The sequence below is a fragment of the Eleutherodactylus coqui genome, chromosome 3 (assembly GCF_035609145.1).
Source record: "Eleutherodactylus coqui strain aEleCoq1 chromosome 3, aEleCoq1.hap1, whole genome shotgun sequence".
NCBI lineage: Eukaryota > Metazoa > Chordata > Amphibia > Anura > Eleutherodactylidae > Eleutherodactylus > Eleutherodactylus coqui.
In genome coordinates this window covers 110,953,283-110,965,810 of record NC_089839.1, presented here as the reverse complement: position 1 = coordinate 110,965,810, position 12,528 = coordinate 110,953,283, and the positions used below count along the sequence as shown (strand labels likewise).

The 12,528-nt window shown below is 43.2% G+C and overlaps 1 protein-coding gene across 1 annotated transcript in view; it reads left to right on the top strand.

Moving 5' to 3' along the window:
* RGS17 (regulator of G protein signaling 17) overlaps positions 1 to 12,528 on the top strand; it is a 134,994-nt gene that overhangs the window by 56,460 nt on the left and 66,006 nt on the right. Inside the window, exon 2 of the mRNA XM_066594553.1 lies at positions 11,941 to 12,078. Coding sequence (XP_066450650.1) covers positions 11,960 to 12,078 — 119 coding nt within the window. The 5' untranslated portion in view covers positions 11,941 to 11,959. The remainder of the gene's footprint in view (positions 1 to 11,940; positions 12,079 to 12,528) is intronic.

Genomic DNA, 12,528 nt, shown 5'->3' with positions numbered 1-12,528 from the left:
CTACCCAGATGGTGAGCGGGGATGCTGCAATTATTAGTGTCACCATTCCTCTGCTATGCCTCTTGATAACTTCCCTGCAAAGCATAAAGGCAGACGCTTTGCACTCGGAAACGGAGGCGTGGGAAGACAGTATGTCGCTGGATAGTCAGAGCACCCTCATGTCTATATCTCAGCGCGTTGACGAGGAGGAGGAGGTGAAGGAGCATGAGGAGGAGGGGGAAGAGACAGCTTGGCCCACTGCTGAGGGTACACATGCTGCTTGCCTGTCATCCTTTCAGCGTGTATGGCCGGAGGAGGAGGAGGAGGATCCTGAAAGTGATCTTCCTAGTGAGGACAGCCAAGTGTTGCGTACAGGTACCCTGGCACACATGGCTGACTTCATGTTAGGATGCCTTTCTCGTGACCCTCGCGTTACACGCATTCTGGCCACTACAGATTACTGGGTGTACACACTGCTCGACCCACGGTATAAGGAGAACCTTTCCACTCTCATTCCCGAAGAGGAAAGGGGTTCCAGAATGATGCTATACCACAGGGCGCTGGTGGACAAACTGATGGTAAACTTCCCATCCGACAGCGCTAGTGGCAGAAGGCGCATTTCCGAGGGCCAGGTAGCAGGGGAGGCGCAGAGATCAGGCAGCATGTACAGCGCAGGCAGGGGAACATTCTCCAAGGCCTTTGCCAGCTTTATGGCTCCCCAGCAAGACTGTGTCACCGCTCCCCAGTCAAGGCTGAGTTGGCGGGAGCACTGTAAAAGGATAGTGAGGGAGTACGTAGCCGATCGCACGACCGTCCTCGGTGACGCCTCTGCCCCCTACAACTACTGGGTGTCGAAGCTGGACACGTGGCCTGAACTCGTGCTGTATGCCCTGGAGGTGCTTGCTTGTCCTGCGGCTAGCGTCTTGTCAGAGAGGGTGTTTAGTGCGGCTGGGGGAATCATCACGGATAAGCGTACCCGCCTGTCAACCGACAGTGCCGACAGGCTTACACTCATCAAGATGAACAAAGCCTGGATTTCCCCAGACTTCTCATCTTCACCAGCGGACAGCAGCGATACCTAAGCAATACGTAGGCTGCACCCGCGGATGGAAGCATCGTTCTCTATCACCATCAAAAACGGGGACATTTTTGCTTCATCAATCTGTGTATAATATTCCTCCTCCTGAAACCTCACATAATCACGCCGAACGGGCAATTTTTCTTAGGCCCACAAGGCTCAGTCATATAATTTTTCTAAACAATTTTTATATGTTTCAATGCTCATTAAAGCGTTGAAACTTGCACCTGAACCAATTTTTATTTTAACTGGGCTGCCTCCAGGCCTAGTTACCAATTAAGCCACATTAACCAAAGCGATTAATGGGTTTCACCTGCCCTCTTGGTTGGGCATGGGCAATTTAGTACTGTTGGTACACCAATTTTTGGGGGCCCTCACCTACAGTGTAATCCAATTAATTTTTTGCCCACCTGCATTACAGCTGACGTTACATCAGCTGTGTTGGGCACTGCAATGGGATATATTTATGTACCGCCGGTGGGTTCCAGGGAGCCACCCATGCCGTGGGTCCACAGGGAGTTGTAACTGCATGTGTCCACTTCTAAAGAACCCCAGTCTGACTGGGGCATGCAGTGGGGGCCCAAGCCCACTTGCATTAAACATGACATTACCTCAGCTGTGATGGGCAATGCAATGGGATATATTTATGTACCGCCGGTGGCTTCCTGGCACCCACCCATGCTGTGGGTCCACACGGAGTTGTAACTGCATGTGTCCACTTCTAAAGAACCCCAGTCTGACTGGGGCATGCAGTGTGGGCCCAAGCCCACTTGCATTAAACATTACATTACCTCAGCTGTGATGGGCAATGCAATGGGATATATTTATGTACCGCCGGTGGCTTCCTGGCACCCACCCATGCTGTGGGTCCACACGGAGTTGTAACTGCATGTGTCCACTTCTAAAGAACCCCAGTCTGACTGGGGCATGCAGTGTGGGCCCGAAGCTCACCTGCATTTAATCGGACGTTACCTCAGCTGTGATGGGCACTGCAATGGGATACATTAATTACGTGTGCAGCTCCTGATGGCGGTGGCACAGGATTATATTTCTCATTGCTTCTGTACAGCATTGTGGGCTATCGCCCCGCCCCTTTTAAACAGGGTCGCTGCCTAGCCGTGCCAACCCTCTGCAGTGTGTGCCTGCGGTTCCTCTGGCAGACGCACTTATAAATAGACATGAGGGTGGTGTGGCATGAGTGCAGCTGAAGGCTGCGCAGGGACACTTTGGTGTGCACTGTGGACACTGCGTCGTGCGGGGGGTTGGGCAGCATGTAACCCAGGAGAAGTGGCAGTGGAGTGTCATGCAGGCAGTGATTGTGCTTTGTTGGAGGTAGTGTGGTGCTTAGCTAAGGTATGCATTGCTAATGAGGGCTTTTCAGAAGTAAAAATTGTTGGGAGGGGGGGGCCCACTCTTGCCGCTATTGTGGCTTAATAGTGGGACCTGGGAACTTGAGATGCAGCCCAACATGTAGCCCCTCGCCTGCCCTATCCGTTGCTGTGTCGTTCCCATCACTTTCTTGAATTGCCCCGATTTTCACAAATGGAAACCTTAGCGAGCATCGGCGATATACAAAAATGCTCGAGTCGCCCATTGACTTCAATGGGGTTCGTTACTCGAAACGAACCCTCGAGCATCGTGATAATTTCGTCCCGAGTAACGAGCACCCGAGCATTTTGGTGTTCGCTCATCTCTAATTACTGCACATATTCCCATACATGAAATACATGCGCAATCAAAATTATTCAACTCCCATTGCAAATTAGGTTTATTTTCCAAATTTACAAACTTTCAGCCAGTTGCAAAAAAATAAAAACAATTTCCAGAGCTCAGCACAACTAATATAAGAAGAGGTTTCTCTAAATTTCATAGAAAATGCCACTTTTAATAACTGCTGTAAATCACAGAATTTTTCAACCCCTTCATGAGAAGTATGTTTAGTACGTCTTAGAGCACCCTTCTGCTCTTATGACCTGCTGCAAATGTGATGTATAGCCAGAAACCAAACTTCTGATAGTGTTCCGGAGAAAACTTAGCGCATTCCTTATGGGCAATGTGGACTTTGAGGCTTGCTTGGGATTATGGTCCTTTTGAAGGACTCATTGACACACAAGCTCCAGCTTCTTCACAGAAGGCATAATGTTTTCTCATAGGATTTCCTGATACTTTGATACTTAATTGAATGCATTTTGTCCTCTACACACTGCAGGTTTCCAGTACCAGAAAAGCAGCTCCATTGCATCACTGACCACTGCTGCCATGCTTTACTGTAGGCAAGCTGTTCTTCTCAGCTTATGCTTCATTCTTCGTATTAAAGTACCTGTACATGGGTCGATTATTGCCCAAATAGTAGCTTGCAACAGTCATCCCATGTACACACAGCCACCAAAAGGTTACTGAGCCAAAAATCACTCGCTAGTCGCTTCATTTCAGCTCACTGAAGGGAAACAACTAGTGAGCGACTTCTCAGTGTAAAGACTCAATCTTTGAATTACTGGGAAGCCAGAAGAAATCTCCATCTCTATTCACTGAACAATTGTTGCTACTGTGTGAAAGCAGAGGAGCGATAGTCGTTGGGACAAGTTGTTGGCGCTTCGGCCAGCATGTGTAAATGTACCTTTAGTTGTGTTGAACTGTTTAAATTGTTCTTGTTTGATTGTTTTTTTTGAAACAGCTGAAAGCTTGTAAATTTTGCAAATAATCCTAATTTGCAATTGTGGTTGAATAATTTCGATTGCAACTGTACAATATATACAATACACATATGTATACACCGTACCATTTATAAGTACATATTACACACACATTTGTATACATCATAACATACACACACACTTAAAGGGGTTGTCCCGCGGCAGCAAGTGGGTCTATACACTTCTGTATGGCCATATTAATGCAATTTGTAATGTACATTGTGCATTAATTATGAGCCATACAGAAGTTATAAAAAGTTTTTTACTTACCTGCTCCGTTGCTAGCGTCCTCGTTTCCATGGAGCCGACTAATTTTCGCCGTCTAATGGCCAAATTAGCCGCGCTTGCGCAGTCCGGGTCTTCTTCTGTTCTCAATGGGGCTCCGTGTAGCTCCGTGTAGCTCCGCCCCGTCACGTGCCGATTCCAGCCAATCAGGAGGCTGGAATCGGCAATGGACCGCACAGAAGAGCTGCGGTCCACGGAGGGAGAAGATGCCGGCGGCCATCTTCACCGGTAAGTATAGAAGTCACCGGAGCGCGGGGATTCAGGTAAGCACTGTGCTGTTTTTTTTTTTAAGTCCCTGCATCGGGGTTGTCTCGCGCCGAACGGGGGGGGAGGTTGAAAAAAAAAAAAACCCGTTTCGGCGCGGGACAACCCCTTTAACTCTTATGCAGACAGCTGGATATCCATCATAAAAGACTTCTAAAAGAAGGGAGAGAGCACAGCGTATTAATGACCGTATTTTCTTCCTGTCCTGTTGTCTTAACTGCCTGCAGATTCCCTCCCTCTTCTGTCTGTCTAAACAGCTATTTCTAAGCTGCTAGCATCATGTTATGACAGCAGAACAGAAGTATGGCTGTTGTAATTTACTTCAGCTTCTTAGGCAGAAGAATGGGAATGCAGAGTTGGAATGATAATGCTTGGGACTCATGGACAGAGGCACTACTCCTCATCAGGGGGAGCCACTGCTTCCTCCCTTCCTCTGAAGCTCTTGAAAAAGCATAAATGTTGAGAGGGGCCCAATAGTATTTAAGTGCAGAAGGATAATACGAACTTCTGAAGATTTCCACTCTTCCATAAGCACTACAGAATTAGATAACTAAGAAGGATGGAAGCAGCTGAAAGTCATATACTCTTCCCATCTCAGGTACAACAGAAATAGATGGGATTAAACTATATAGTTGCATGTGTATTTGGTGCAAGGTATGGTAAGCAGCATTTAGTTCCTGCTGAAAAGAATGCCTGAATATGCATTACTGGTCAAAAGTTTTATTTTGACATTACCGCAGTTCAAATCCAGCAAATATTGTGAAATGGTTCAAAAGTAAGTTTAAAACATTTAAAAAATTGTAATCTGAAATGCAACAATAGTCTGAATTCATAATTTTATTCAAAGGGCTTTTTTTCACGGAACACATCAAGAACAGCTGCTCTGCGGACCAGAAAACAAATTATGGTTTGAAATTGCATGTAAATTATCACTACAGGTGTCTCAACATTTGCAGACTGCTTTCAAACCCTCGGACTCTATATAAACATTGTTGGAACAGACTGCAATACAACACCCTCTGGCCTCATTCACATGAGCATGGTTTTAGCGCATTATAGGCATGAAAAGATCCTGTCTAATAGAACCAATGGTTTCCTACAGAAATATTCACATGAAGGAATTGTAGATGTGCATGTAAATTATCCCTCATTCACACGAGCGGGGTTTTAGCGCATTATAGGCGTGAAAAGATCACGTCTAATAGAACCAATAGTTTCCTATAGAAATATTCACATGAAGGAATTGTAGATGTGCAAAAAACTTACACCTAACAAAGATAGGACATGTGTGCACAAAGCTCGCATCTATGGTCCGCGCTGCAAAAAAAGATAGAACTTGACCCATCTTTGGTGCGAGCTGCGCAGGAGTTTCCATAGACTCCTATGGGAGCTAGATAACATGCAACATACAGCTCCCAATTGTATAAACGGGCAATTTCACTGCTAATTAAGCTCGAAACTTAATAGCTGGAAATTGCCGTTCATACTATTTTTATTGCAGTATAGCCGCGATCTTTTCACGTGCCTATACTGCTCTACAACCACGCTCATGTGAACAAGCCCTCTAGGGTAGGATTTGGACAGTTTTACTCCTCAGGACAGAACACATTGCTACCATAATGGCAAAAAAGGCAATTAACCAAAGAAGACGAACAGACAATTATAATCCTTAGGTTATGTCTGTCAAAAGGCACTTGGAAACTCAAAGAAACTCTGACAGTAAGAGGTCTGGCAGACAAAAAGCCTCTACAAAATCAGCAAACTGACATAGAACTGATACATTCGGGTCATTGACTTGATGTGTGACTACTAATGGTGAGAAAACCATAAAGGTGATGCCCATGACAACAAAGCAGACCACTTATTTTGCCTGCTAACCAGCATTGGATAGATGAAAGCTGTTATCAGAACGATCGGCTTATGTTTTCATTTTCTGACCCCCAAGCAGCATGTTAGCTGTGTACACCATTCAGGGTAAACCCTGCTGTGGATCCTGAACATCAGACTTCTAATGATGGAGGCAATGTACTTGTTACTTATCAAATAGAGGGAAAAGAAACAACTGTGGTCTTCATGATCTATGTACAAAGGCATTGAATTTACCAAAAATATGTGTATTGCATTTCTTTCTCGCTATATATCATCATAATTAAATCCCAAATCATTATTTATAAGCGCTACACAACAGATCAACAAACGTTTCTTTTGAAGTCAACCAGTATTTTGCTGCTAGAAAAAAAATGATGTAATTAGCCGCTGAAATTTGTAGGCAATGAATCAAGTCTGCGAGGCAGATTTTTTTCCCTTCAAGCTTGGGTTTTATACAGAAAGAATAACTGCTGAAAAAAATCAAACGCATTCAATCAAATGTTTGTGATGACATAATAGTTTTGTTGTGTGCTTATAATTAATATGTGGGTGCCTGCTGTGTGGGAAACAAAGAGCTGCCAACTGATGTGCCAAAATCAAACCTATTACACAGCATTCTGGTCATCGCCTTTCCTTTAGTCATCTACAAATATTTTTGCAATACATCTGTATTTCTTTCACAAGTGTAAACTCATGATGTGATAATGTCCTTCAAACTTTTGGAGCATATCCATGTAAAAAGAAAAAGTATGGCTAGGTTGATACCACATTCGGACATTGCACTTGTGAGACCATTTGATACCATAGGCTGAACACATGCCCCAGATGTATACATCCGTAGGTCAACTATACATTTCAGTATAGTTGAAGCAAACTGAACATGAAATGGAGTAATTGCTGCTGGAGGCGCCCTTAGATGGATACTCCATGCACTGGTTATAACTTCAGACCCTTCAAAAAACAAAAAGGTTGTTCAGAATCAAAAACGCCTTTAACCCTCTCATGACATAGCCTATTTTGGGCTTAAGGACGCAACAATTTTTGGCGGATTTTCTTCTCAGTTTATCAAAAGTCATAAATTTTTTATTTTTCTGTCGACGCAGCCGTATGAGGGCTTGTTTTTTGCGTGGCGAACTGTAGTTTTTATCGGTGCCATTTTTGGATACGTAGACTATATTGTAAAACTTTTTTTTTTTAATTATAGCAGGGAGAGAAAACGCCATAGATTTTTTTATTTTTTTTTTACAGCGTTAATCATGCAGCATAAATGAGACATTCCATTTTTTCTGCGGACCGGTACGGTTACAACGATACCAAAATTCTTACATTTTTTTTAGGTTTTCCCACTTTTCTGCAATAAAAACCCTTTTTTTTGGAAATCTTTTTTCTAAATTGCTGCATTCAAAGCCCTGTAACTTTTTTTTAGTTTTTGATGTACGGCGCTCTATGAGGGCTTATTTTTTGCGAGATGAGCTGTAGTTTTTACTGGTACCATTTTGGGGTACATACGGCTTTTTTGATCACTTTTATTGCGTTTTTAGTGAGGCAAAATGCTAAAAATTAGCATTTTGCCTCAGTTTTTTAGCATTTTTTTAAGCGTTTTTTACCGTGCACAGTCAAACGCATGTGCAACTTATTGTACGTGTCATTACGGACGTGACAATACCAAATATGTGGGGTTTTATATTTTTTTTACCTTTTTTTATGCTAATCTGAGAAAAAGCATAAAAAATGGTTTTTTTTACTCTTTTTTTACATTTTTTTAATTCATTTTTTTAATCTTTGTTTTTTTTACACTGTTTGTGTCCCTCTGAGGGACTTTAATCACTGCCCTGATGATCGCTGTCATAAAGCATGGCAGAGCTACTGCTCTGCCATGCCTTATCGCTTATACAGCGATCATAGGCATAGGCAATACAGGACGCCAGTGTCTGGCATCCTGTTACCATGGTGACAGGCCGGGCTTTCGCGATGTTATCGCGAGAGCCGGCCGGTGACACAGAGGGAGTCCGCTCCCTCTGTGAACTCTTTCCCTGCCGCGATCTACTTAGATCGCGGCAGGGAAGGGGTTAACAGCGAGGGGGCACATCTCCGATGCCCCCCCCCCGCTGTTGCAGCGGGACGCCGGCTGTGACTGACAGCCGGCTCCCGCTGCAGGATAGCGCGGGATCATATGTGATCCCGCGCTATCTCCAGGACGTAAGTTTACGTCCTGTTGCGGGAAGTACCAGGCTGCCAGGACGTAAACTTACGCCCTGCAGCGGGAAGGGGTTAAATAAGGCTGGTTGAATATTCAAAAATGTAATGTAGTAATTACCTTGAACAGCACTATGACCTTTTTGCATGTGGAAAAGAAGTGATAAAGACAAGTGTAAAAAGGGGTCTGTTACACAAAAGTGGCCTCTGAAAGCCTTTCTATCAACCAACAGCGAAACTAGTTTTAAGGGCCTCAGGCAGAGGCGTAACTTGAAGCTCCTGGGCCCCAATGCAAAACCTGCAAAACCAGGAGCATGGATCGTTTGCTTTGTTTCACTATCTTGATGGTTTGATAAAGACCAACACAGGTCGAAACGTTGTCTGCCTTTTTTTTTAAAATGGAACAATAAAGGATACAATTTTTACCTTTTGAAGCACCGTTTTGCTGCCTCCTCTTTTTTTGATATAATGCAAAACCTGGAATGGGGCCTCCAACTATAATGCTTTATTCATAGTAGTGGGCTCCCTATATGGAGACAAGAGGCCTTATGGGACCCCTAAGGCTCCTGGGCCCAGGTGCAACCGCATCCCCTGCATCCTCTATAGCTACGCCCCTGGCCTCAGGTTGCAAGACCATTCATCTAATCACGCCACAACATATCTGCATGAGCTGTAACTGCATCCCGAGTTTTGCAACAAAATGACAACTTCTACGGGCTTTTTTTTTTTTTTTAACAAAGAATGTATTATATAAGGCTAGAACTTGGGCCATATTATTAGTGCTGATTGAGCCTGTTTAATTTCTTTGGTTATTGCTCCCTGCTCTCTTTTTCTGTTCTTAGTGTGAGTAACCTCCAGGAAAATTTAAAAGGGCAGTACCATAGGGGAAATCTAAAATCTACTAAGCTTCTTCCTAGTAGATAACTAAGTTTTCCTATCTTAAATTGCAATAAGAAGAGGAACTGACTTGTGAGCAGCCTCTAATTGGCACCTTTCATAGGTAATTTGCTACTGAGAATAAAAGTGTAGTGTACAGACCAGGTAATTGTTCTGTTCTTTATGACTGGCAGTATGGTCAGCAGTTTGGCAGGAATATTATGGTACTATCGTTGGCATTATAGACCGATAAGCCAGGTGAAGTAAATAAGATTGATTCTCTCATTACATTGGTACTTGTCTTGCTGTGAACATCCTGACAACAGTCAGTTCTTGAAGTTGATGAGCTGAAGGCAGGAAAAATGAGAAAGCATAAGGATCTAAGCCAAATTGTGATGGCTAGATAACTGGGTAAGAGCATCTCTAAAATGGTTTATGAGGTGTTCCCAATATACAGTGGTTAGTAGCAACCGAAAGCTGTCCAAGGAAGGGCAACTGGTGAACCAGAGACTGGGCCATGGGTCCTTAAGGCTCATTGATGCATGTTGGGAGCAAAGGCCAACCTGTCTGGTCCGATCATACAAAAGAGTTACTGTAGCACAAATTGCTGAAAAAGTTAAAGCTGGCTACAACAGAAAGCTGTCAGAACATACAGTGCATCATAGCTTGCTGCCTATGGGGATACATAGCAGCAGGCCATTCAGAGTGCACATGCTGACACCTGTCCTCCGACAAATGAATTCATCCAATATACAGGGTGTCTTAAGTGTGAAAACACCCATGTAGAATGAAAACGGATTGGCAGATGGTGATCTGATTTTGCATACAAGCTGTAGGAGAAAAGGGAAACCTGTTAAGCCATGTTACCAACATGACAGCCATTTTGAAGGCCACCATCGGATTCAACTCCATTGGGAAGGTGGGTGTGCAATTTATAAAACCAACAGAGATTTTCACCAAAAAAACAATAGTGAGCTTCATTTTAACATAACTTTATTTGTTAACACAGTGATTTTTCTTTATCACAGGCAATGTTATCTCAAGCAGAACATGTTGAGAGCATCCTTATGCCAGGTGTTGCAGCATCTGCAATTTGTAAGGATGCCATTTATGTGTAGACAAAATTTGCTGCATGGAGGCATGGCTATCCCCACACTTTTGAGATAAACAATAAGTGCTGTGTTGTGGGCCCTTGCTAAATGAGACCAGAAAAGTGATTGCTGATGCTTCATCGGTAACTGTTTTAAATCATCATGATGTTGGTTAACCAGCGACAGAACCAGTTTCTCAGAAGTTAGAAAGAAGTTTTGCAACTGCACTGTGGGTAATGGGAGGTCTATTGGGTGGTGTTGATTGAAATCTGTTTCTATAATGCGTGCTTCGCTCACCTGACATAGGGATAATCTTCTGCATGAGATAACACCATTATTCACATTGCCTATAGAAAATCACTGTGTTAACATGAGAATGAATAAAGTTTTACTAAATTGTTTTTTCTAGTAAATCACACACCTACCTTCCCATTTTGGTGCTGTACTCGTACAGTTTTTTTTGTTTCACCCTCGTTTATAACGTACTGGCATACAAAGATATATTGTTTCTGGATATACCAGAATATATCCTCATGAAGAGGAATACTACCGAGATATCAAGGCAGACACAATCCTTTTATGGACTGAAGTGCAGTCTTTGGCTCATTAGTACTTACTATACAATAGGTCCTGAATATGAGTCCATGTACAAAGCAAGGGAAGATGATGGGAATTAATTAAATATTACATATAAAGGCTTCCCCCAAGCACTGTGGCTAGAAACTCATGGCACGCGGCTTATAAAGAAGGTTCTGGAATACTGTTGACACCCAATCCAGATCCAACATTTACTAAGACTTGGCACTCTTGAAATTTGGAATGCATTTCTTTTTTTTACGTACAAATGTATAGCACAATCCAGACATGTTTAGAGACTTTTCACACACGAGGAAATTGGCCTACATAGAGATTTCTGCGTCACAATGTTATCCCTTTGGGTCTTGAGTTCCCCACCTGTTAAAATCCATGCATCTTTACTTCAAAACCGCAAGATCCAATTCTGCAGCGGAAAAGCTTTCTGCTGCAGAATTAGGGACGTCTGGCAGAATTGTTCTTGCAGATTTCTAATATACAGGAGATGTAATTCTGCACCTAAAGTCTGCAGAAAGGAAATCAAGAAACTCTGAGATGTTCAAGATGTTTCACAGAATGAGTTCCAGAGTTAAAAACGCAACGCTAGTTGACAACACCCACAACTGCGTCCAGCGGCCTATTCTGTTCCGTGTGATAGCACCCTTAGGTTGGCAAATATTTTTGATCTTAGGATTTTAATAGGATTATCAGACTGCCCTATGTCACACCTTGGGGGTAATGAGCAGCAGCACTAAACTTTATGGAGCTGTACGTCTCTTTTCACACTTAAATGACTTGGAACTTTCTCCTAGACTTCCTATAGCCACTGTACAATGTTTAGTCTTTAGTATACAGCTTCACTCTGCTGTTCTTCCATGTACATACTTTTAACAATCTTGACTATAAAATATATATTTATGTATTATATACAATGCAGGCATATTAAGTGCACATTTCAATAAATTTTTTTTATATACAACCAGAGGACCCCTTGAAATGCTGCGGTTTAATGTCTTTATCTCCATTTGTTCTTCAGTCACTGAGGAATTGCTGAAATGAGAAAGAGGCAGCAGTCCCAAAATGAAGAAACCTCAACGGTACCGCAAGCTCCTGGTGGGAACCAAAGGCCGAATACTTGCTGCTTTTGCTGGTGCTGTTGTTGCAGCTGCTCATGGTATGTCTTGCAGTATATTTGCTACATTACCTGATACAGGTAAATAAAGCTAATCAATTGCCTTTAACTGATGACATAGATGCAGATAGAGAACAGTTTCAGCTTCATTGAAAACCTGCAAAAGTTCCCACAGTGGCTGTATTTAAGCTAGTGGCACACGAGCATAAAAAAACTCATTCTTGTTGCATCCATAAAAAACAGACATTTTTTCTATGTCGAATCACAGAATGGTAGAGTTGGAAGTAACCTCCAGTGTCATCGGGTCCAACCCCCTGCTCAGTGCAGGATCACTAGATCATTCCAGACAGATGTCTGTGCAGCCTCTGAAGACTTCCATTGAAGGAGAACTCACCCTACCCCCCCCCCCCCATGTCAACCTGTTCCACTCATTGGCCACCCTAAGTGTCTAATATCTAATCTGTGTCTCCCCCTTTCAGTTTCATCCCATTG